This window comes from Poecilia mexicana, unplaced genomic scaffold, assembly GCF_051168715.1.
Source record: "Poecilia mexicana isolate PSO_F unplaced genomic scaffold, ASM5116871v1 scaffold_6, whole genome shotgun sequence".
In the NCBI taxonomy this organism is placed as follows: domain Eukaryota; kingdom Metazoa; phylum Chordata; class Actinopteri; order Cyprinodontiformes; family Poeciliidae; genus Poecilia; species Poecilia mexicana.
The window spans coordinates 33,379,997-33,405,395 of record NW_028263375.1 but is presented as its reverse complement, the minus strand read 5'-3'; the positions used below and the strand labels follow the sequence as shown (position 1 = coordinate 33,405,395).

Genomic DNA, 25,399 nt, shown 5'->3' with positions numbered 1-25,399 from the left:
CAACTCTGCAAGATGTAAGTCAGGGACAATTTGAATCTGGTAATGTTCTCGCAGGGAGGCAGCACTTGTTCTGTCTCAGTTCAGATGAAGAACATCTTCACTCAACACTGCCATCTTTCTGTGTGTGGGACAATTTTTTGTTTAAGCTTTAAAAACAGTGTTCGCTGATTAAAGTTCCTGACGAGCCTTCCTCTTGTCTTCCCCTCTCCCTGTTCAGAGCTGGTGCTGGCCTGCATCAGACCTCAGCAGACTGTTACATTTCTGGTTTACAGCACTGCCTCATTGGCTGAGAGGAAGGAGAATCCAGGTAAAAGTTGTACTTGCACACAGGTGAGGGAACTTGAGTCTTACAAAGTTTTTTGCTTTGTTTCTGTAAATAGACCTTGACAAAAAAATAATGTAACTTGAGTAAATATGTTTTACAAGAAAAATCTTTTTCAGTTTTTTTTTTTACACACATAAATTCTTATGCATGGATGTACAAAGATAAAATTTCATACATTTCAGATTAGCAGGTGGCAAAGTGTATTTGCAACTACATATTCATAAGCACATTACATATTCAGATATTCAAGGATAAATCAGAAATTCTCAGACATTTTATTTTATTTTATAAGGCTATAAAACTCAAGTCACAGGGAGCTGCGGTGGCGCAGGGGTAAAGCACAACCCAGGTAACCAGCCTTGGTCCTCGATGCGCCGTCACAGGTTCTGATCATGGGCGTAGGTTTGGGTAGGGACGGTAGGGACATGTCCCGACCAATATTCACGGGATATGAAAAAGTCCCGACCAATTTTTGCCATATTGGCTCAAAGAACGTGGATCTACGATCTTTGATTAGCAGCAACAGGCGGTGCGCGGAACGGAAGCTTCTTAGTTTGACATTTATTATGAGCCTCCGAGACCGAGTCGGAACGGTGCTGTCGGGGGCTGGGGGGAGGGGGAGTCAGTTGAATCGTCGGACGTTCTTTGATTAGCTGAAAAAGGCGGCGGCTAGCTGGGCACACGCATCTCCTTCTGAGTCTCTGAGACCATGTCGCCACCAAAAAAGAAAAGGACAGACATTAGAAGTTATTTCGCTACGTCGGCTGTAAGTACAGTGAGTGGACCCATAAGTTAGATATCTATCACGCAACGCATTTGTTGTAAAGTCCGGTGTTTAGTAAGGTCAGCACTGAATGTGAGGTAGAATAGGTCTGTTAACTAGAAAATTCCACAGAAATTTTAAGGGGCATGCCAAAGTGTGCCCGTCGGTTTGGACCCTGCGTTCCGATGCTAAAAATTAGCCTTAATGCTAAAGAAAGCTTCAATGTAGTCAATAACCTGTGGAGAGTCAGAAGCATGTGGACTAAGCTGTACTTGTACCATTCAGTATGTTGCATACGGTAAAATTAGCCAAAATGCTAATAATAGCATGAATGGTATCAGTAGAATGTGGGGTATCACTACCATATTGTCACCCATTGACTCAGTCCAATCAGTATTCTAAACATGGCTAATAAGTAAATAAATAAAAGCTTATTTTAGGTAAAATGCTAATGCGTGCAAGGAAGTGTACTAGTGGGTGGCAGTGAAATGCTAATGTTTGTGCTGATGTTAATGAACTGCCTTGCTGCGCAAGGCAGTTCACTATCCTGAGAAAAAAAACATAAAGGAAGAATAATATTTTTGCACCGCCTGCGGCGGTGCACTGACGTGAGGGGAGTATGCAGGCTTTTATTTTGAAACTTTCAGTAAGCTTCATTTGAAATGGCAACACTAATCCCATGTGTAACAGTGGTTTGGTTAAACCAGTTATCTAACACAAAAAAGAGCAATTACATGATGTAAAAATTGTCAAGGCTTTTATTTTGAAAATTTTCAATAAGCTTCATTTGAAATGGTCACACTAATTTCATGTGTAATAGTGATCGGGTTAAATCAGTTATATAATGCTCAAAGCACAAGTAGTTTATAATACCAGCCAACTCCTCCTCTGTAATAATTGAGTGTTCCGCCATGTTGTAGTTCTGACATGCTGCTCAGGCCTCTGTTTTAACTGAGACTTGGCCATAGATAGAACTACAGTTATGGCAGATATGGCTGCTGGTTTGTAGTCCAAACCAGCAGCTCTGCCTTTCTCTGGATTCTGTCAGAATTTCTCTGGATTCTGTTGGCCCTCAGCCAGCTGCTGTGTGTGTGAGAAAGAAAGCTGGGGAAGGATTTCTATCTTTGAGACACCCATGAAATGCTAATGTTAATGAACAGTTCACTATCCTGAGAATAAAAACATAAAAAAAGATGTTTATTTTTGCACCGCCTATGGCGGTGCACTTTCGTGGATGAAATTTGCAGAGTTTTATTTTGAAACTTTCAGTAAACTTCATTTTCATAACCACATTAATCCAATGTGTAACAGTGGTTTGGTTAATCCACCTGTATAATGCCAAAATCAGGATGTAGTTCTTTCTGCACTAACCTGAGAGAAAAACATAATAAAGGCCTGAGAGGAATATTCAGGCTTTTATTTTGAAATTTTTAGTAAGCTTCATTTTAAATGGCCACACTAAACCAATGTCTAACAGTGGTTGGGTTAAACCAGTTTATATATAATGCCCACAACATTCTGCCCTGTCTGTAGTTATAACATTCTGCTCACCTTCTTTCTGTAATAAGTCAGAGTTCCACCATTATTTACTTCTTAACTGCCAGCTCAGCCCTCCTTTGTAATGATTCAGGGTTCCAGCATGTTGACCTTCCGGCCTTCTGCTCAGGCCTCTGTAGTAAAGTGTTCCATGGTCTTTAGAACTACAAAGATGGCATTTTTGTAGTCCTAAGCAGAGGCCCTGCTGTTGTCTGTGTTCTGTTGCTATAGTGACCAAGCCTCTGTGTCAGCTGTGAGAGAGACACACAGGGAGAGAAACAATGGGCTCTTTGCACCTAAGGCGTTGACGTCACATCTCCAGAAGCTAATGCGGCTCACTTTTTTCCGCTTTGAGTTACCATGACTGGTAGAAAAGACTAAGTCGTATTTCAGATGCAAAAAAACAATACTATTAACATTGTTGTCTTCCTAATATAATGGGCTTTTAAGTTTTCGTTAATTTCCAAGCGATCCTGAATTAAGAAGTTGGCTTGTAAATATCTGTCGCTACCAGTTAAGGCCGCACAGCAAAGTTTGCAGCCTTCACTTCACTCCGGATCAGCCTAAAACTACCACGGATGGTAAATAAAGGAGCCTCCCTGAGTTATTTCCATGGAGTCACTTCTGTATTCAGCCTGAAAGAGTTTATGGGAACGAGAGAGCAGACCAGAGCCAGACAGCCGAGCAACTGATCCGCCTGTACACACTGCTGTAAACACCGTCCTGAGCTCTTCACAAGAAACATGCAAAGGTAATAAAACGAAATAACACGGAGACATGAAGCAACACGGTCATATTTTTCTAAAAGCAGCAACTTTGAACCTGAACAGCTGAACCAGATCTCTGACACCAGAGCTGCGCTACTGTTAAGCTACGAGGCTTGTTGTGCTTCGTCAGGCTTCGTTAGTAAAAAGCCCGAACCGTAACCTCCCCCGTTAGTCTGTGACACTAATGACAATAAACACACATAATATACTTGAAAATAAGAAAAATATTGTCCGTTAGAATGTTTAGATACTTAAATAGCACATTTTACAAGAACAATGTCCGAGAAAATTGCCTACTAGCATAAGCTAACGTTAATGTTAGCCACAAAGTTTAAGTAAAACTCACCTTCGTGTCAGTGAATGTATAACGAGGCGAACATCTTAAAACCTTTCTCCAGCTGACTTGTTGGGGCTTCTGATCGATGTACAAACCTTGGCCAAGCACTACAAGCACCTAATGTAAATGATATTTGTATTGGATCGGAAACAATCGAGCCACTTTACCCCGAACGCGGAAGCTGAGGTGCAAAGAGTCCATTCTATTTGTTTGAGCCAGCCAGTTTCACTCCAAAAAGCTGTCCGAACAACTCCTTTCCATTCGGGAACCGTGATACGTATTCGAAAACCGTTTGAAGCATATGAGAGGGCTATTTGTCGTCTCATTTAGTACCGCGATTCATATCTGTTGCTCATTCACAGAAATTCTAGTGATGAGAGAAAAATGGTGTGCGCTGAGCTCAGAACTTTTTGCAGAAATGTATGTAAAAAGAGCAATTACATGATGTAAAAATTGTCAAGACTTATATTTTGAAAATTTTCAATAAGCTTCATTTGAAATTGCCACACTAATTTCATGTGTAATAGTGGTCAGGTTAAATCACTTATATAATGCTCAAAGCACAAGTAGTTTATAATACCAGCCAACTCCTCCTCTGTAATAATTCAGTGTTCCGCCATGTTGTAGTTCTGACATGCTGCTCAGGCCTCTGTTTTAACTGAGTCTTGGTCATAGATAGAACTACAGTTATGGCAGTTATGGCTGCTGGTTTGTAGTCCAAACCAGCAGATCTGTCTTTCTCTGGATTCTGTTGCTATAGCGATTGGCCCTCAGCCAACTGCTGTGTGTGTGAGACAGAACGCTGGGGAAGGATTTCAATCTTTGAGACACCCATGAAATGCTAATGTTAATGAACTGCCTTGCGCACTATCCTGAGAAAAAAAACATAAAAAAAAGATTTTCATTTTTGCACCGCCCATGCCGGTGCACCTTCGTGAGTGGGATTTGCAGAGTTTTATTTTGAAACTTTCAGTAAACTTAATTTTCATAACCACACTAATCCAATGTGTAACAGTGGTTTGGTTAATCCACCTGTATAAAGCCCAAAACAGGAAGTAGTTCTAACTGCCAGCTGAGGCCTCATCTGTAATAATTGAGTGTTCCGCCATGTTGTAGTTCTGACCTTCAGCTCTGCCCTCTGTATTAAAGTGTTCCACCTTATTTAGAACTACAGAGTCTTTGTAGTCCAAACCAGCAGCTGTGCCTTCCACTGTATTCTGTTGCTATAGTGATGAAACTGCCCTGTCTGTGTCAGGCTTATCTATCTTTATGAGACACCCAGTCAGTTTTAATGAAAAAAGCAGTCCGAACAACTGCTTCCCGTTCAGGATCCGTAAGGCCGATCCAAAAACCGTTTGAAGCATATGAGAGGGCTATTTGTCGTCTCATTTAGTACCGCAATTCATATCTGTAGCTCATTCACAGTAATTGCAGTGATGAGAGAAAAATGGTGTGCGCTGAGCTCAGAGCTTTTTCAGAAATGTATGTAAAACACTGGGGAGGAGCGTCAGTTAGTCCTGTCCCATCACTTTGCTCTGAAGCACCTAGACCGAAAACCGTAAGCCCTAGGAAAATTTTGAAAACATTTTACCGGAGCAGGCATTCGTATCAATGTCATGACCGAGTTTCATACCGATAGACCAATTTTTGCACCCATGAGAGCGATTTCAAAATTATTTGGGGGCAGTGCAGGTCAGTCACTGCTCTCCTTATGCATTGCTAATGGCATGCCCCAATTATGTAATATTTTTTCCTTTTTCTTTTATTATTGATTTCTTCTTATCTGCAATTGTGTTTGCTGTATCCAGAGGATATTTCTTTTGATCTTACTTGTAACGTTTGCTGAATTTTGTAAAGGAAAAAGTAAAGTGTTCTTGAACTGATCTGCTGAGTATGACTGTATCTGGTTGTATACACAAGATGTATGATATGGTTATGGTTGGAGGGAGGGGGTTATTAAGCCAATGTGGTTTCCCCCCCCTTCTCAAAAATGTTCAGTGCTCTTGGGCATTTCACTGTGCTGCGGGGGGCGGCACAGTGAATGTAACTTCTTTACATTTTTCATGCATGTTTCCTGAAGCTAAAACATTCTGCTGCTTACTTGCTATGATAGTTTAGAGTCATATCTATATTGTTCTCTGAATATGAACAGCCACATTTATGATTCCACAGAGTTTTTTGTACCATAAATGTCATGAAAGAAGTGTTGTATGTGACAGGCGTCTGGGATCATTTCTCTCCAGCTTGCATCCTAGAGGTCAACAGTCTTTACCAGAGCAATCTCCTTTATCATGGGACTCAGTTCACTGCATAGTGGGAACCATTCAGGTCTGGTTGGGTCATTATGATGAAACATGTCACTGCACAGTACCAAAGGCCTGCTGTAAAATTCTAATTAACTGTGTTGATTAAAGTCTACATTTTTTCCAGCTTTCATGAAGCTGACAGGATCCAGAGATTTTGGTTGTGGTTTAAACAAAGTTTCATTGTTTAACATCCAAGGGTCCAGATTGAGCCAGTGTCCTTAGCGTAGCCTGAGAAATGTTATAAATGATATGTTTGTTGTAAAATTGGCATTAAATGAACATAATAAATAGAAATACTTAATAAATTTTGCATTATTATATTAGAACTGATTTCACTGAACAAGGAAGAAGCAAGTGCAACAAGTGCCAGTAAGCAAGTGCAGTATGCAGGTGACGAGCAAATGTTTGAAAAGCATCTATAAACAGGGTTACAGAAATCAAGTGTTTTAGTCTTTTGAGTATTTCGTATGGACCAATCAATCAGCAAGTGGTCAAAACTGGGACATTTTTCCTTAATGTGTTTTGATAACTGATACAATAAAAAAACAGACAAATCTGGAGCATTAAAAGCTCAGAAAAAAAAGCCATTTTCTATTCTGTAACAACATTTTAAAGAAGCCTAGCTGACTGCAATCAGTTTTCACCACTTTTCCTCCTCTAGAGCCAAAAAATGGGAGTAAAATAAATTGTGCTTTTACTTCTGCATCAGAACCATGACTACTGCTACAGCTTAAAACTGGAACTCACCCTTAACTCATCCTGAAAGTGGATTCACTCTCCACTTTGAGGAGTTGCAGTAAAATAAGTTGCAGTAAAATAATTTTCTTTCACATTAATATTATTATCAGGGCCAGCTCTTTGACTAGGCCACTAACTGTTAAAGGGGGCGCTGCTGTGGCAACTCAAAAGGAACAAAGTAAAAATGAAAGACATCATGAAATCAATAATAGAACCCTGACTGCAGCCCTTTCCTCATACTCTGTATTGAAAATAGAAATTCTAGTAAAATAAAAAATCTCTGGTTGTTCCTCACTCTGACGGACCTCTCACTGCCACCTATCAAACGCTCCGGAAAGGAAAACTGAAGTCACCTACCAGTGTGCCACAACCAGCTGATCCAATGTAAGTTGGTAGAGGAATGTTGAAGCTGAAGTTACCCTGTGACCTGAACTGTTTGTGTTTTTCACCTTAAAAAGCTGTGAGCTCACGCTAGAAATGCTTTAAATGACTTCGCCATTTTAGAAAACCAACAGAATCTATTAGTGAACACTGCTACAGCCTAATATTATTATGAAAAAAGTTATGAAATAAAATATATTTGATGGTACATATAATTTCCACAGATATGCCTCAGTCATGAATATGTATCCATCACCTCCCCCATCAGGCTCTGATCAGTGTGCAGCTGTGCAGCTCCTCACAGGTTCTAACAGTGGATTCAGAATGTAGAGAAACAAAGCAAACCTGTAAGGTCAGTATTAGTTCTCTAAACACATCTCATTTACTTACACAGAACATAAAACATTACAACTTAACAACAGCATACGCACAATACAGAAATTCAACTTTTTTCATGAAGGATTCTGGGAGCTGCAACAAATAGTTCTTTTTAGAATACAGTATAAGGAGGAAGTGATGTTTTTTTTAACAGCATTCACAGCATCCTGTGCATTAAATATTACACTGAAGCTGTTTAGTGACATTTCAAACACAACAATGTGTCAGTATTAAAAGTATTTTCTGCAGACTGATTAATTTACTTTAAAGCACCAGTCCATGCAGCTGGCTGTGAGGGAGAAGCACACGTCACACAGCCCTCACTTGGTTCTGGATGAAGCAGTTCCTGGAGAGCATTTTTAAAAGTACTGTTTGGTTTTAAGTCCAGCCTTGGAGCAAAACGTATGGGGCCCTTTCTGCATAGAGTCTGCATGTTCTCTCTGATCTCTGTGGCTTTTCCCCTGCTCTCAGGTTTAAATCTGTTGAGCATGGGGTCGTCTGTCCTGTGTGGCCCTATGATGGAGTGGTAACATGTGCAGGATGCACCCACCCAGGATATTGCTGTCATAAAACAAATCATTTTACCATTAGACCATAAAAAATACTGGATGATAAAACTCCCCAGTTATCCTTTTTATTTAACAATTTGCCATTTAATTTTACAGTTTAAAAAATATTTTCTGTCTGATAATCTCGTCTTTTCCTCAAACCACTCATTAAAGTGGGGCCATATGTACAGTTATGGTGTAGCTCACGTGATCAATATCCCCCCACACAATACGGTACAAACAACTATATTTTGAGAAAATTTGTAGCTGGACACATAATGACCAGACTCCACTCATCTTTATTTTTATTTGCAGAAGAAGCAGCTCATTAGTTATTGTTGGAACTGTGTGTACTTTGTTATGGTCAAGTAAATGTCCACTGATGGTTCTTTATGTTTGAAAAATCACTGAGGAGGCCCTAAAGGCTAGTTTTGATTTTCTCACTAGTTTAAAGCTTTTTATTCAATCTGTTTGCTTGAAGATGTAAAGTTTTTTCTAATCATGATATTTTACAACTTCACAGTGGTACTTGAGGGATAAAATTGAAATGTTTCTTATGAAATAAACATTGTGCTGGGCTTTGTGTACATGCCTAAGTTCTAACTTATTTAACATTCCTTAAAGTTAAAGTTCTTAAAGTTAAAATATTTGCTGCCTGTTTTGTTTGACTGGTTTTAACCTTCTCTAAAATGATGGCAGATAATTTGATATTAATATTGCATTTTTTGAGTTCTGTCAAGTAATCCACTAATGACTGATTAGGAAGGATTACAGTACATGAAACTGAACTGATTTTAATAGATCAAATAATTGGTGGTAATAACTTTGAGGTTTATGAATCTATAATATGAATTAATTAATGTTTTCAAAATAAAACACTCTCTGGGACAACAGCTGAGATTTGTTCTTCATGTTCTGTGCTGCTCATCTTTCTAAGGACCGGTTCCCTCCCACACCCACAGCCTGACGCCCCAGATAACACAGGACAGGTCAAGGCAGATAACGGCAGTTAAATCATCAAGCCATGCTTGAAGACCTACCTCCACCTGTGGTGCCCCCTGCAGGCAGTCAAACATTCTGCAGAGCACCTGGAGAAAAGGGACGTCCACAGAACACACAATACATCTGTGAGCTCAGGACACGTGAAAAAAAATTAAATAAATAAATAAGTTTAGGAAATAAAATGTTTTAATGTTTTATAATATTTGCTTGCCTTTATCGGTTTGTGAAGAAAGCCAGGAAAAATTCCAAGATTAGTCAAAGACCATTTTAAACTTAAAATGGCTGTACTCTACTCAACTCACTCAACAATAATGATGTTATGTTTATTGGTTTATATTTTACATTAAGAGTAATACAGAATTGTGTCCAAAATAGGTCAGTTGTAGAAACTGAATATTGATTTTCTTTTGTAAATTGTGAATCCACCACTAATGGATCAAACAAGCATACCAGGACCAGCAGCTAACTGTGTGCTGTACTATCTGAGCATTAATTAAATTCCTTTTCTTCAGAACCTGATTTCATAAATAATATTTAGGGTAAAAGATTAACTGAAACAGAAATCTGTTCAATGTATCCATTCATCCATCCATCCATTTTCACCCTTGTCCCTTAGTGGGGTCGGGTGGGTTGCTGGCACCTATCTCCAGCTAACGTTACGGGCGAGAGGCGGGGTACACCCTGGACAGGTCGCCAGTCTGTCGCAGGGCATATTCGATGTATCATTGTTTGATATTTCAGACCGACAATAAAACTGGAAAAAAATGTAATGAAATCATTTAAGTGCTGACCTTTTGAACTCAGCTGGTCTCCTTGCACATCCCCACATGTTCTGTTTTGTTCCTGGTTCTAACATCCCACTTGTTATGTGTAGCGTGTCCCACTCTACCCAGCATTACAAACATCTGTAAATAAACACATCCAACTGAATCTGTGAAGAACAAATCATTCCCTCAGTAGCCTTCAGAGGCTCTGTTGCCTTTTTATAGGCCATCAGAAGTAGAGTAGGCTAATTAGCATTCAGTCCCAATATAGTGCAGCACAACACTCCATGTTGCGAAATTTTACAGCATGTTGAAGGAATGCCAGAAATCTGTTTTGGGGGGAAAACCAGAAACAAAGACATAGAAATAATTTTTAAAAAGCTGTCTCACGTTACATCGGCTGACTCTTGGCTTCACACCAAGTCTCAATATTTACCTAAACTGACATTTTGAACAAAGGAAAACATCTTAACATAAAATCCAGCTAATAGGTTCATCTTGGTACATGTGAGTTTCATTATGATTATAGTGATGAAAAGGAAGCTTTCAAATCTCCAACACTTGGAGCTCATCACCAAATATTCATAAAATTCATAAAAATAAAACATGAAAAAAATCAGGTCTATCATTATAGGCCTGTAATGCCAGCAATTAGTTTTCTGTTAATTATCAAGAAGAGAATAAATCATTTTTGATATGCTAGCAGCTTCGGTGTTTTTTTTTTTTAATAAAATGCTAGGTTTTTAATTAAAAAGAAAACACAAAAACCCTACATTTCTTTAAAGCCTAAAAATGAAGATGTTCATGACAAAGAAAGGAAAACACAAACACGCACACACTCACACACACAAAAATAACAAGCAAACACCAAATGTTTCCAGTTAGGCCTGGTGAGCTAGTTGGGTTAGAGGTTTGCTACCCTGCTAACAGAGAATCATACTTTTATTACTAAATATATAGCTGTCTGTAGGTGTCTGTTTGCGGCTATATTCATTCATTAAAAAGTTTGTCTTATTGTGAATCTGACATCGTCTCATTTCTGACACTAAGCTGTCCTCCATTGCTGTCACTACAGTACAACAGGAACGATTTATAAGGCATAAAAGAACATGCTGGAACAAACAAATGGGGACAAAAAGACCTGGACTGATGTTCTAAAAGTTTGAAAAGCTGCGATTTCTTTGTTATGTAAGGCGGGGGGGTGGGGGGGGGACTGGCCTGGTTTTCAGCCACACCGCTCCACTGAGGACAACAATGTATTTCAGAGAAGTACAGAGACAAGCATGCACATTCTGTACTGCCCAAGTGGTGCATAAGTACATGACACTTATAAACACACACACACACACACACACACACACACACACACACACACACACACACACACACACACACACACACACACACACACACACACACACACACACACACACACACAGTGTAGTCTGGCTCATATCCCAAACTTCCATCTCTGTCTGGCCAAAGGAATGCTGTGTTTCCTGTGAGTGCTGGGATCAGTGTTCACTGGCTGCTTCCCATGGCTCTCCAAACAGATTCCAGCACTTTGATAAGGAAGTAATCTTCTCCATGATTAGATGTAGCAGCTATTGAAACCACTGCACTAGCAATCAAATCCATATTTCAAGTTACTTTGTGTCAATCTATGTCCTTCTTACAACACTCTGTCTCGCTGTAAACTTTTTCTTTCAGAATTTTCAAGTAATGTTTAATTTGCCAAACCTGCCAGCTAAATGAATTTGAGCAACTGAACTCGACCAGAATCCTTCGGTCTCAGCAGGGCCCTAAAGAAATATGAGCCTGTTTCCTATTTGACAATCAAAGGTTGTTTCAGCTGTGAAAATATCTCATGAAAGATTTAGTTTTAGTTAAAAATAGAATGGCTATGACAAAAATAGCAGAGGGGCAGATCGTTTTATCCATCTGAACATTTAATATGGAAACTACAAAGTAAATGCTAAGAAAAGAACAGAAATGAGAGGAACAGAACTGCAGCTAGGAGAATAATTTAAATGGAATCTCAAGATTTCCGGAACGACATGGACACAGTGATAAAGCACCGAAAAATGTTAGCAGAAACAGAACAAAATTAAATGGACTGAGCTTATATAGCGCTTTGTCCAATCATTTTGACCACTCAAAGCACTTTACACTAGAGTCTCATTCACCCATTCGCACTCACAAACATTTATACACCAATACGCAGATTGGTAGGCAATTTGGGGCATGTGGCAGGAGGAAGCTGGAATCAAACCTACAACCTTCCGATCGCAAGATGACTACTCCTACTACTATATTTGATTGAATCAGCATTTTAAAAATGACCTGAACTAAATTTAATAAGTCATAATATTATTAGCATATTAATTATACCACCACCTAGAATTTGCAATCTAGCCTTCCCCTGCTTACTTACACTTGCACTACACTCTGTTGTCTGTACACAAACTACAGGGAATTTACAAATGTAATTATTTAATCAACAGAAAACAAAATGAGGGACATTTTTATTAAAGGGATCCACTTAGATAACATTTGTAATGTTCCCACTTCTAAAGCATTTCTAGGTTTGTGCTGCGGATTCTGTTTTAACCACATTACCTGACAAAATCTTCCAACATGTCAGTGAAAGAGCTCAATGTTATCTGTACAGTTAAAGATCACGCAGATGAGCCCACAGTGGTCAGAGAGGTGTCAGAAATAACAGAATCATTCAGCAGCTTTTCTCCTGCTCACTGGCAGCATATTTGGAAACAAGGAATGATCAATTCAATCATTCAATCATAATAAAGTAAAGCAGTGTTTGGAATATCAGGTTTGTTGGTTGTTATTGTTAGTTGTCATAAATACTCAGTTTGAAAGATAAAACATTCTAGAGGAACAGATGCTAAAGGTCAGAGAGCTGGAGGCAATAACATCACAGTCCAACATCTTAATGTGCTGCAGCCGGTTGCTAATGAAGCTTTAGCAACAATAAAAGGGGATGTTGATGGAAAACAGACAAAGCTTTCAGCTGGCCAAGCTAACACTGAAAATCAATCAGCCACAGAACATTTAAATGTATTATGTTTTGTTGTTTAGTTCTAAAAGTCTTACCTTGATATAAACCTCTGCTTAAAACGACACATCTGCATTCCCTGTTTACGACTCAGAGACGTCAGAGTGAGTTTGTCTCCAGAACAAAGTCCAGCTCATCTATTCAAGAGGAACCAGTACTATGCTCTCTACAATTCTCCATGTTTCAATCTCACATATTCAGAGAGTTTAACTTGTTTTCTGTACAGCTGCAGCAGAAAACCCAGAACACTGTTACATTTGGAAAACACGAGGAAGTGGTTCATGAGAGCACCAGGTTTTATTTCCAAATACAACAGATATCCTGCTAGAAGCTGAGAATGACTGTATCATCATCATCATGCTTATTTCCTGGATCTGTCTGTCCTGCTGGCCCCCTCTTCCCCGTTCCTGCATCTATTGCTGCAGTGTGTTAACCATCCACTCAGGCACTGATGTGGCCCCATCATGTCAGGAGCAAGAGGTCAAAAACACGTCACTGACAAGAAAGTGATTCAAGGACAAATCAGGCAGTGTGAAAAAACTCACAAAACAGCCTTGAAGCTATCAGTTCTGTGCTCCATCACCAAGTTTAACAGACTTGGTGATGGAGTCTGTAAAATGTACTATTATAAATTACGAATAGTAAATTTTTCACACTGAAATACCAAAATAGGTCCGATACAAATTCTTAATAAAGGGATTAAACTAAAAACTATAAAATAGATAAAAAATGAATTAATCATTTCATTTATAACATGAATCCTTGTCCTGACTATTGTGTCTATTCACATGGCAGTTAACACTCTGACAAACACATGGACTGCTTTTACTGGAACATTCAATATTGATGGAAAACTTAACTGCCTCATTGCACATAATGACTGCACAGGTTTACAGTTATGGTTAGTCAATGATGCTTTATTGCATGTAGATCAAGTTAGAAAGCTCCCCAGTGTGGGAGAGCTAACTATGAGACACAAACCATGTTATGTTCTCACATCAACACTGCTGCCATATATACACATCTATGCATCAACTTTGGAATATGGAGCAATCCATTACCTTACATAAACGTCTTCATATTCCATTCCTTATATATGTATGCAGACTTAGACTTATTTTATTGTCATTGCACAAAGAAACATAAGTGAAATTGGCTATGAAATGTCATTGCTTGGCCACCAGAGCACACACAAAAACACAAGTGTGCCTATAACTACATAATATACAAATAATAATGTATTGTTGAAAGCTTTTCATTCCATATCTGTAAGACACAACCCACTTTTATAATCCAGAGAAATTCCCTATAAAATTAACATCAACTTCTTCAAGTTAATATAAAACATAAAAAACCCAAACCAACCAAAAAATAGAAGATGCACACCCTACATGCTTTACAGGACGAACAGCTGAGCCTTTGGATGGACACAGTAACGTGATGCTGATGAGCAGAACTGATCTGTTTTCTGATTAAATGATCAGACTAGAAACATAGATGGTAGCTGAGCTGTTTTGGGGCATTCCCGTGAGGGATATTGTCGGGATCAGTAGTTTTCTGTTTATTTTTGACTAGTTTCCATGTTTATTTGTTATCCTGTTTCCCTGTGAGTCTCTGTCTCTGCGTTTCCACGTTGATTGTTCCCAAGTGTGTCTCGTTCCCTTGTTTAACCTCCCTTTGTATTTAAATCCACCTGTTGTCTTTGTCTCTTGTCGGATCCTTGTCGTTGGTTGTCGTTTCACGTCTATGCGCTCCAGCTGAACTGTGAAGTCCTGGATAGCGTTTGCGCCCATTTCCAGTCCTGCTATCACTTGCTACCGGTGTTTAGCTGTGTGCTAGTTTCTCCGCCATGCTACCTGTTTTTGGACTGTTCTGAGCTTTATTATTAAATTCATCATTCATCATTATTTGTCCTGTCTGTCCCTGTGATTTTCTGGTGACCTGTCCAGGGTGAACCTGCCTGTCACCGATTGACCACTGGAGATATGGACCAGCTCCCCTTGTAACCCCGTTAGGGATAAGATAATGGATGGATGGTCTAATCTGAGGCCACAGATACATAAGAGTGCACAGATTTCACACTGAAAGTTCTAACAACCGGTAGGAACAGGAAGTGCTTAGAAAAAGAAGAAGAGACAGTTCAATTGCACAATAACACTTTATATTTAAAGACAGAGATTAAATAAACCATGATGTGCAATTGTTGTCTGCAAAACAACCGAGTGCAACCTGGAATATGAACACAGGTTCACTGATACAGAAAATGACTGAGATATGTGGAATATAGTTTCCATAAACTGAAATTAGAGAAAATTTGTTCAGTAAAAATATGTTCACATTTCTTTATAAATTGTGAATATAATTGATCATTTATTTAGTTAATTTTGCTTTACTTATAATATTTTAATGTTTTTTTATTTATTTCAAGATCATGTGGAATGGCACTAAATGTATTAATTTTTTTTTGTAAAAATCTAATATTCAACATTTATATAAATACTTAGTTATTTTAACAGACAGCCTAAGAAGATGGTGTTAGGGAAAATGCACTCTTCTGCAAGAAAAACATTGTTTTTCCAAACTCAGTGGGTAGCCATTTAAATAATCATGATTTCAACATGGAGGAAAATAATCCTGATAAAACATGTCTGTAACTCAACGGTCCTGATATGTATCTGACTTCTGCTGGTAACTCGTCATGACTTGTGTGTTTGTGTTGGAATCCAGGAACTGACTCAGTCTTTTTCACTTAATTTAACTGTATTTAATTCAGGCTCGTAGGATTGTTGGTGTGTTGTACACAACACAGACGTGGATCCATGTGTGTGTACGGAACAGGAAATTTTCCAGTTCATTTTCAAATGTCTGATTAATGACTGCTGACCACAATATAGGTCAGCCCCAGCCCCACTCTGACACTTCATAACAATTCATTAAATTGGTGCAAAGTTTATGATGGAAAACGCAGTAGGGTCAAATGTCATCAGTATTAGCAATACATTGGTATTGTGATTATAGACCACTGAACTCACACTCACAACTTATTTTGTGAAACTGATTTTAAGTTGAGGGAAGTTTCTATAAATATACATATTTAATATGCAAATTAGGCATAAATGGGCCTGACTCCAACTACTATATGGCAAAGTAATTGATTTTAAAATCCTTGGTGTTAAAATGCATCAACCAGCACAGGCAGCAGCTTTAACATAATTCAAAACTACAACAAATAAAGGATATTAATAAACCTAGAGCTGTATTTAAATAAGCATCTGATCCAAACATGAAGGCATTTTATAGGTTTGTAGAAGCTCATATGAGTTCATGAGCTTCTACAGGCTGAAATGTTAGAACTCTGATTCTGGGATGCTCACACAGCAAATTCGGAAGTGTCCGATTTCCAGTGCAAGTGTTGTATGTTAAAAATACAGTGTTAATTCAATGACATGAGTGTTAGTGAGTGTTAGTTTCCCTAACACTCACTAAAGAGGTCCAAAGAGTTAAACAAAAAGCAATCCAGTCCAGTGTTGATTTCTAAATTAGATCCAACAGTCTAAATCAACACTCAGTCTGGTGTTGATTTAGAAATCAACATCAGACAGTTCCTCCCACAATTGTAACATATTTGTGACATCACATCAGTAAAGGAGCAATAGATAGGGTAGAGGTTGCAGCAGGGCCAAGGCCTGGACCTACATGTGGCCCACATGGGAGGTAGAGCATGCCTTCAGGGATCCAAATTATCATCTGATGAGAAAAGAAAAGATAAAACCTCTCCTGTTAAAAAGTGTGTATAATACCCCAGTAGGTTATATAGTAGGGTGCCCCATTGTTGACTCATGGTTGCTAAAAACCTTACCAGACTGACTGATTTCAGTGACATCGTGGGTGTAAAATATTGAGTAAAATGTTGTGCCACATGACTGGCTCTTATATTTAACTTCATGACACACAAATCTACAAATGAATCGTCCTTATTGTCTCCAGGTGCATTCTGGGTAAAGCTTGTCACCAATGTCATCATCAGTCACTTGGCAACAAATGGCAAACTAGCTAGAGCATTTCTACGGACTACGTTTGAATTTGTGTTGTTTCATCATTAGTGACCAGTAGCCTGATGTTTCTGTTCTTCTCTTTGTTTGTTGTACTTCATGTCAGATGGATTTCAGAATGACATAGTCGCTCTCTGTGGTGATGAAACTTGTTAGCTCCGCTGTTGCGGGCATGTCCATGTTGTAAAGTTAAATTATCACGAGCTTTATTATTTGGGCCCGGTCATTAGCCCCGCCCCCCGGCCGACGCCGTCTTGTTCCACTACTGCGTCACATGTTTGCCTGAGGAGCGGAGGCAGCAGTATGGCGTCTTGTCTGGAGCTTATTATAACAAGGTAAGTTCCATGTTAAAATGATCATGTTTTTGACTATTTTTTATGGAGGCATTATTTTTCCATTTACACAAGAGTATCGATTCATATACATAGTTCGCTTAACGTACGTTTATTTGTTTGGATATCACGGTATGTACGACTATTTATTATCTTAACCGAACATTGAAACTGTCAGGAAAATCTGGAGGCCATTTGAGTTAACATTATTTAGCTACAGGGTCGTTTCCTTTAAGTTTTTGGCTGTAGACTACAAAATGGGGGAGTGGCTGTGCTGGGCCATTGGCTTGACCTATGCCACAGGTGTCAAACTCCAGTCCTGGAGGGCCACTGTCCTGCAACATTTAGATGTGCCGCTGCTGCACCACACCTGAATACAATAATTAGGTGATTAGCAGGACTCTGGAGAACATATCTACACAATGAGGAGGCAATTAAGCCATTTGACTCTGGTGTTTTGTACCTGTGGCACATCTCAAAACTGCCAAAATGTTTTTTCTTTGTCAGTGTGTCATGTTGGTGACTAAAGCCTGTTATGATGACTTCAACACATTTCTTCAGACAGGTTGGCACGACTTTTAATGCTGTCCAAAATTTTTTCTATAAGCCGACTAATTTCTTTAGTAATTACTTCTGACTTTTTTATGCTTTATCTTGTAAACCAGGTGGGCAGAGTAATTTGAATGAATATGATGGTGACACACACAGGTGAGTCTGATTAGTTTTGCTCACACTACTTTTTAAAATATTTATTTATTATCCTAATGTTTCTGCTATATTTTTTATTTTTACTTCCAGGCTGGAAGTCTTCCTCCTTCATGTTGGTGAAAACAAGAGCAGCACCAAAGACACTTCACCATCAGTGATCACAAGACCATCCATGGCCGCTTCCAATGAACTTTCAAAGCACACTTCACCTTCAGTGCAAAGTACCATGAATGTATGACCTTTGTTGTATATTGCTGTCAGTGCTGTTTGATGTTTTGAAGTAAAAGTAGATTGCATACTGCCAAGGGCGTAGGTTTGGTCTGAGTTTTGGTGGGGACCTTGACACCCCCCCCCCCCCCCCGCAGCACAGTGAAATGCCCAAGAGCACCGAACATTTTTGAGAAGGGGGGGAAACCACATTGGCTTAATAACCCCCTCCCCCCAACCATAACCATATCATACATCTTGTGTATACAACCAGATACAGTCATACTCAGCAGATCAGTTCAAGAACACTTTACTTTTTCCTTTACAAAATTCAGCAAAAGTTACAAGTAAGATCAAAAGAAATATCCTCTGGATACTCCCTGGTCACTGGCACTCACACTGACTGCCTCCTATAGAGCAAACAAAGCGTAACCTGGTTTGTATTCACACTAGCTTAACTTAATTTAAGACTAACACTTCAAATGCCATATTTACTGAGATAATTTCACAGTATATTTCATATCTGAGAACTAACACCTCACCTGGAGCCCTGAAGCTCCAGCCACCTCTCCATCGTTCTGCTCTGCCCCTTGCTCTGCTGTCTGAGCATCCTATGTGAAAAAATATTACATAATTAACAGACCTATTCTACCTCACATTCAGTGCTGACCTTACTAAACACCGGACTTTACAACAAATGCGTTGCGTGATAGATATCTAACTTATGGGTCCACTCACTGTACTTACAGCCGACGTAGCGAAATAACTTCTGTCTGTCCTTTTCTTTTTTGGTGGCGACATGGTCTCGGAGACTCAGGAGACGCGTGTACCCAGCTAGCCGCCGCCTTTTGCAGCTAATCAAAGAACGTCCGACGATTCAACTGACTCCCCCTCCCCCCACCCCCGACAGCACCGTTCCGACACGGTCTCGGAGGCTCATAATAAATGTCAAACTAAGAAGCTTCCGTTCCGCGCACCGCCTGTTGCTGCTAATCAAAGATCGTAGATCCACGTTCTTTGAGCCAATATGGCAAAAATTGGTCGGGACTTTTTCATATCCCGTGAATATTGGTCGGGACATGTCCCTACCGTCCCTACCCAAACCTACGCCCATGCATACTGCAACTGGTGCTGGTGTTTTTGTAGCATCTAATGTGGCATCTAATGTCTTAAAATGAATTTGGGGATTATTGATGGCCAATAGTTTCTGGGGAATAAAGGTTTTAATTGCTCTAGTGGCTTTTATTTGGTAGTAAATTGACAAAAAAAAGTGAATAATGAGAGAAGGGGAAGACTGGGAAGCAAACCCAAGACAGCCGCATTGAAAACTAGATCCTTCATATGTGGGTTGTGCTTAACCCCTGCACCACCACAGCACACCCTGCCAGTAGTATGTCAAAACTCAGATTTCTATGTTAATATATACTTTACACCGTTCTGTGTTAGATTAACACGTTCATAGTGTTAACTTTTGACAATATACACTAGTGTTGGGTAGATTAACACTGAAGTGTGTTTGATTTCAACTACTGTGAGTGTTGATTCAACTATCACAAATGACACTTTCAAAAGTCTAATTTCTACACCATCCAGAGTAGACCAATACAGACACTTTCAAAGTGTTGAATTTAACTCTGTAGGAGTTGATGGAACACTTCCAAATTTGCTGTGCAGATAGTTTAATCAAGCTGAGGTTCCCAACCACTCCATCAACAACTCTTCGTGGCTTTAGGACAGCAGTGCATTTCCACTGAATGCAGCTGGTAGCTGCACCAATTATCAACAATTACAATAACAGAACTCAGATCATTCCCCATGTGTTATGGAAACACTTTTCTAAGTAAAGAGGTACAGAATTCAGTTTGACATGCAAACAAGTGGGCATCTCACCTACTCCTTCTCTCTCACACACACACATGCACGCACGTGCGCACACACACACATATGAAGCCCACAGTTCCAGCCCCCAGGCAGTGTTTGTGAAACAGATCCTGTGGAATGTGATAAGGAGGAACACAACAAGCTTGAGCACCGTCTGATTCCAGCAGATCAGAGACAGCGAACCCACTGGAATCTCAGCTGCTGCTGATCGTGTTGACAGGACAGGGCAGGTCAGCCGGAAATAGCCAGTCGAGCTTCCAGCACAGAGTCTCAGTAAAATGGCCTAACTGCTCCTTTAATAACCAGCAGGCTGTGCAGCAGCAGCAGCTAGCTGCTCAGGCTGCCTGTTAGCCTGGCACTGGGCTGCAGGGGCAAACTGCCTCTGCAGTACAACAACACGAGTGTTATTCATTTTTTTTCTGTTATTCAATAAAGAAGCAACCGAAAATGAGTCCTGCTGAGTGCCCGGTGTAATGAGGTGGAGCAGGGTGTGTGATGAACTGTCAGCTGCTCTCCAGTGCCTTTGCGAACTGCTAATGAGAGGCAGTGGAGGTGGAAGGCTGGCATGCATTTGTCGAGCTTCGGGGCTGATTACTTACAGGAACAGACATCTTGCGCTGCTGTCACTCTTCTCTTTAAAATGCCCGCTGTGTTGGTTCCTCCGCCGCTACTTTTATCTGACAAAAGGAGACAGACAGCTTGCGGTTCAGTCCTCCGAGTGGCCCATGGTGAAGTATCCGGAAAGACAGGCTCCCTTGCAGCAGGAAGACGTCAGGATGTGTTGGAGTTGGGAGTGAGTGTTGGAAATGTGCGCAGCCCCGGCTTGGGTATGCGGCAGCGCCGATGCGTCTGCCCGTCAGCAGAGCCGGTGCGCTCTCTCTCCTCTGTCCGGTCTCCCTGCACCGCCCAGCCGTTTGTCCCGTTATGCTTCAGCTAGCCATGCAGCCGCTTCGGGGGGGGGAAACGGAATATGACGCAGCTGGGTTTGCTGAGGTCAGATGTGCAGTGTTCTGTTTGCGGATGAGAGCGCTGCTGCGCCGGCCCCGCCGCGTGCTGCCGTCCGCTCTTCCACAGAGACGATCCGGTCCAGCCTTAAAGGGGCCGAGCGATCTGCGGCAGCTACAGCAGAACAACACGAGATCTGAAAGTAATAAAAAATATTAGCAGTTTCAAACTTTTTGGTTGTTAGATTTTTTTTAACTAACGAAAGTTAGTTTGACATTTTTTGGATTCTTAAACCGTTACATTTGCTTTACGTGAACAATTATCTACGATTTTAAGTAGCAGTGGCCTTTGGAGGGTAAGAAACTATAACATCATAGCTGAGCCTTGCCTTGTCCATTTTCCCATATCACTCCAGCTCCCGTCATCCTGCCCGTCTTCCTCACAACTAATTTTCCCAGTTTTGCACTTTCTTACTCTACCTGATTGATTACAATAACAGAACTCAGATCATTCCCCATGTGTTAAATGGAAACACTTTTCTAAGTAAAGAGGTACAGAATTCAGTTTATTCAGAACCACTTTTAAGAAATAACATCAGATACTGTGTATAAATTACACATCCATCACTCCTGGTTTTGTTTTGTTCTCCATGGAGGTGAAGAAATGTTTGAAGGTTGAGTTGTGTTTTGTCAGAGTAAACATGAACGTTTTGAGAAACGTTCTCAGTGATGCGTCCAGACGGATGTACCTGCTGAACATGCAGCTACAGCAGAGACTACTGACTATTTATGTGTTGAACACACAGAAATTTATGTGTGTTCAACATAAATAATTCAGTTTAGATAATGAATGTGTAAAATAAAATAGGTGGCACCACCCATAGTTACAAAGCAGGTACTGTTTCCACAGCAGCAGCTTCATCAGGAAACTTTACTGTAGTTTAATAAGCTTGTCTAAGAAATTCAGCTCCTCCACATACAACAAAAGCACCGCAAAATAATACATCAAATAAGTACAAATAACCCAAAAGAGAGGGATATGTTCCAACCAAACATTATTAACGTTTTATCCATTTTTTTAAATACTAAGAATTACGCAGTGAAATATATTTAAAAACAGATAAGAGAAAGTTAAAAGCTTGATCTTGAGCACCTGATCCCTATCATTTAGTAGTACATCAAAAAAAAAAAAAAAAAAAAAATATATATATATATATATATATATACATAGTATTGCATAAAAATGGAATATTTCTCACCAGTCATCTCAGTGAAATTCATATTATAGAGTCATCACACATATTAAAGGCCTAAATGTTTTTGTAATTTTGATTGTGGCTTACAGAAAATAAAAACTCAAAATTCAATGTTTCAGAGGATTTGCATATCATGAGACATGTCATGGTGTCTAACCCTCATCAGACAATTATCTCAAAACACCTGCAGAGGTTTCCTGGTCAGTCTGAACACACGTCCAAGCCATAGACACCCTCAGACTGGCCACTGCTGAAGAAACTGATTGCTCACTGTATATTGTACCCTGGGGAGACAATTAAGACAATTTTCAGGGCCCTTGGGGGGGCCCTCCACAAAAAAAAAAAAAAAAAAAAATTGGGACCCTGTCAATAACTATTATTGTGTTTTTTAAAATTGTTTTTAGCAGTAAAAATTAAATGTTATCCCTCCCAGACCAAAAAACACACATCTTTGCACTGAACACCCCTGACAGATGTTCTCTCTCTTGCTCTCGATGAAGGTGAATGCTTTTTTCCTCTGGAAAAACTGCAGCCAGTCCAAACAGTTTTACCTTAGCTTGCATTTAAATTAGTTATATGTTGCCACATCCCGCCTGACCCGTCCTCTCCTAAGTGAAATTAAAGCTGCAGTATGCAACTTTTATAATAATATTTTTTTTTACATATTTGTTGAAACTGTCATTGTGTTGTGAGTGTGGCATGAGAGATAATTTGTGAAAAAAATATTTCCTCCGCCTTCTCCCTGTGGTATCTAGAAACAACCAATCAGAGGCAGGAGGTGGGTTTTAGCGCTGTCAATCACAATCTCATGTGGCTGCTCATCCTCCCTCCCCCTTGCTCTCTGCTATGCTGCAGCTAGCATAGCCTGTTGTGAATTCTCAGTTTAGTTAGCATAGCTACCAGTGACGGCAGATAAACAGTTTTCCTGTAGCAATAAGTTGTTTCTCCACCATTAGCACATTTAGCAGTGAATGTATGAGGTTGATTGATAGCACTAAGACCCTCCTCCTGGTTCTGATTGGTTGTTTTTGGTCAGAACGGCACAATACTTTAGCTAACAATAGCAGTTAAGGGAGGAGGTGGAGGAGATTGATTTTTTTCACAGATTGTCTCATATCAAACTGTCACAACATTGTGTCAGCTTTAACAAATATGGAGATCTTGAGTCATTGCACAGGGGGGCCCAATTAAATTTTTTGTCATGGGGCCCAAGATTCCTGGTGGCGCCCCTGATTGTATCCAAGCATATCAGGAGAAAATTGAGTGAAAGGAAAAGATGTGGTAGGAAAAGTTGAAGCAGCAACAGGGAAAATTGGAGCCTTGAGGAGATTGTTGAGCAATCTTCACCATACGTACACCTCAGCTGTGAGAGACAGACTGAAAAAACAATTCAGAGAAGAATTCAGTTGAGTGAAGTATGGATTTGATGGCCCTACCAACCACTATTTCAGAATTCCTGTTAGTTCATATTTAAGAAACCCTCTTGTCCTCCTGTCTTTTATTAACTGCAACAGTTTGAACTTGCAGCTTGTACAGAAGACACGTCTACACTCAGACTCCAACCTGTCCACCATGGGACAGACAAGCAGGAACCAACCTGTAAACGAGGCCAGGCTGAGCGGCAGGATGACGGGCAAACAGTTCAGACAGAAGGAAAAATGATACAATGTGATTTTCTGGATGTTATTTAGATTCTGAAAACACAACTCTAAAAATACATGGGTTCTGTAACAAACTCTAAAACACTGCACACAAATTACACACAGACGTCCAACATTGAATTCAAATTATGTAGAAAAATAAAAGCAGTTAAATAATCCAAAACAAATGTGCAAAAAATCATTTGGCTTTTTTTATTTTTATTTTAAACAATGACAAAAATAAAACAAAACAATACAGCTATGTAAAAAGCCCTTTTTACAGTCTTAAGGAAGCCAGGGTGGATGCCTTGGTGAGTTTTCCCATCAGTGAGGAAGAACAGAGACGGCTCTGAGCTCCCAGGCAGACTGAGGCTCTGCTGCTGGAAGCAGTGAGTGTTCAGAGGGGGACTTGATGTCATATCCACACAGATAATCTTCCAGTGAATTCAGAAAATAAAATCAGCAGTTTTGTTCAAAATAAAACAGAATTCCTTTTAAAAGTAACAGATTAACAGTATATTTACAGATTCAACCTCAAACACCACACAGATCATGTTGATTCATTCACAAGCAGTAACTTGTGAATGACAGCAGTCCATTACCTGACCTCAACCTATTTAAAAAAAAAAAAAAAAATTCATAATCACATTCTGAATTTTGACTTCTGATTCTTGTGGAATATCCAGCTGCTGTCTTACATTTCCAAGTTATTAATGTGGTCTGATGACATACAAACATAAGTTACAAAAGGTAAACTTTGATTTCTGCTCTGTGATCCTTTAACAAACAGGACAGCCAGTTGTGAAACAGAGATGTGAGTTGATCCAAAAGTGGAAATGATTGGAATGCGAGAGAGTCACAAGTCAGACTGAATCAATATTCACTCCAGAGATAATTAATTTGAAACTTGATGTGATCTGCAGTAAAAGCAGCAAACACAAACTGGCTCTCACAAGGATGAAGCCCCAGAGGCATCAACACCCGTCCATTACCTGACCTCAACCTATTTATACAGCTAGCCTGAAATAGGCACAGCCACAGAGCCAGTCACATCTCCTATTACAGGATGAACATCAACTCTGTCGGGGGGGAAAACAAGTTACGGGAATTCAAATCTCTGCTCTGCTCTGCATGCCGGTCTGTTGTTCATCAGTGTCTCATCGTTTCATGTTGCTCAGTCGGACTGCTTTTTCCAGCTCAAACTGCCGGTGGTCGACACGCTCCAGGAAGTTCTTACGCTCCACAAAACTAAACACACAAAAAGAAAAAATTTGTCTTATTTTCCCTCAAACAACTCCCTCTGCAATATGTACATAAAATGATCTGATGTGTCTGAATTGCTATAAGTTGGTCCAGTTCTCTGAATCAAATGCAAAATAAGGAAAGAGTTCAGACAGATGCCTGCAGATCCTCCGAGACACGGGGACATCCAGTGTCTCAACACTAAGACACTCTGCT

General features: G+C 39.8%; 2 protein-coding genes across 4 annotated transcripts in view; both read right to left on the bottom strand.

The window, feature by feature from the left end:
* bcar1 (BCAR1 scaffold protein, Cas family member) overlaps positions 1-21,210 on the bottom strand; it is a 109,730-nt gene extending 88,520 nt beyond the window's left edge. The window contains exon 1 of one of the 2 annotated variants that reach the window (XM_088006638.1): positions 20,701-21,210. In XM_088006638.1, coding sequence (XP_087862764.1) covers positions 20,701-20,712 — 12 coding nt within the window. In that variant the 5' untranslated portion in view covers positions 20,713-21,210. The remainder of the gene's footprint in view (positions 1-20,700) is intronic. The other variant, XM_088006640.1, reaches the window with a different exon arrangement.
* Positions 21,211-24,140: 2,930 nt separating this feature from the next.
* cfdp1 (chromatin remodeling protein CFDP1) overlaps positions 24,141-25,399 on the bottom strand; it is a 39,697-nt gene continuing 38,438 nt past the window's right edge. For both annotated transcript variants that reach the window (XM_088006641.1, XM_088006642.1), the window contains one exon: positions 24,141-25,189. In XM_088006641.1, the coding sequence (XP_087862767.1) occupies positions 25,099-25,189 (91 nt within the window). In that variant the 3' untranslated portion in view covers positions 24,141-25,098. The remainder of the gene's footprint in view (positions 25,190-25,399) is intronic.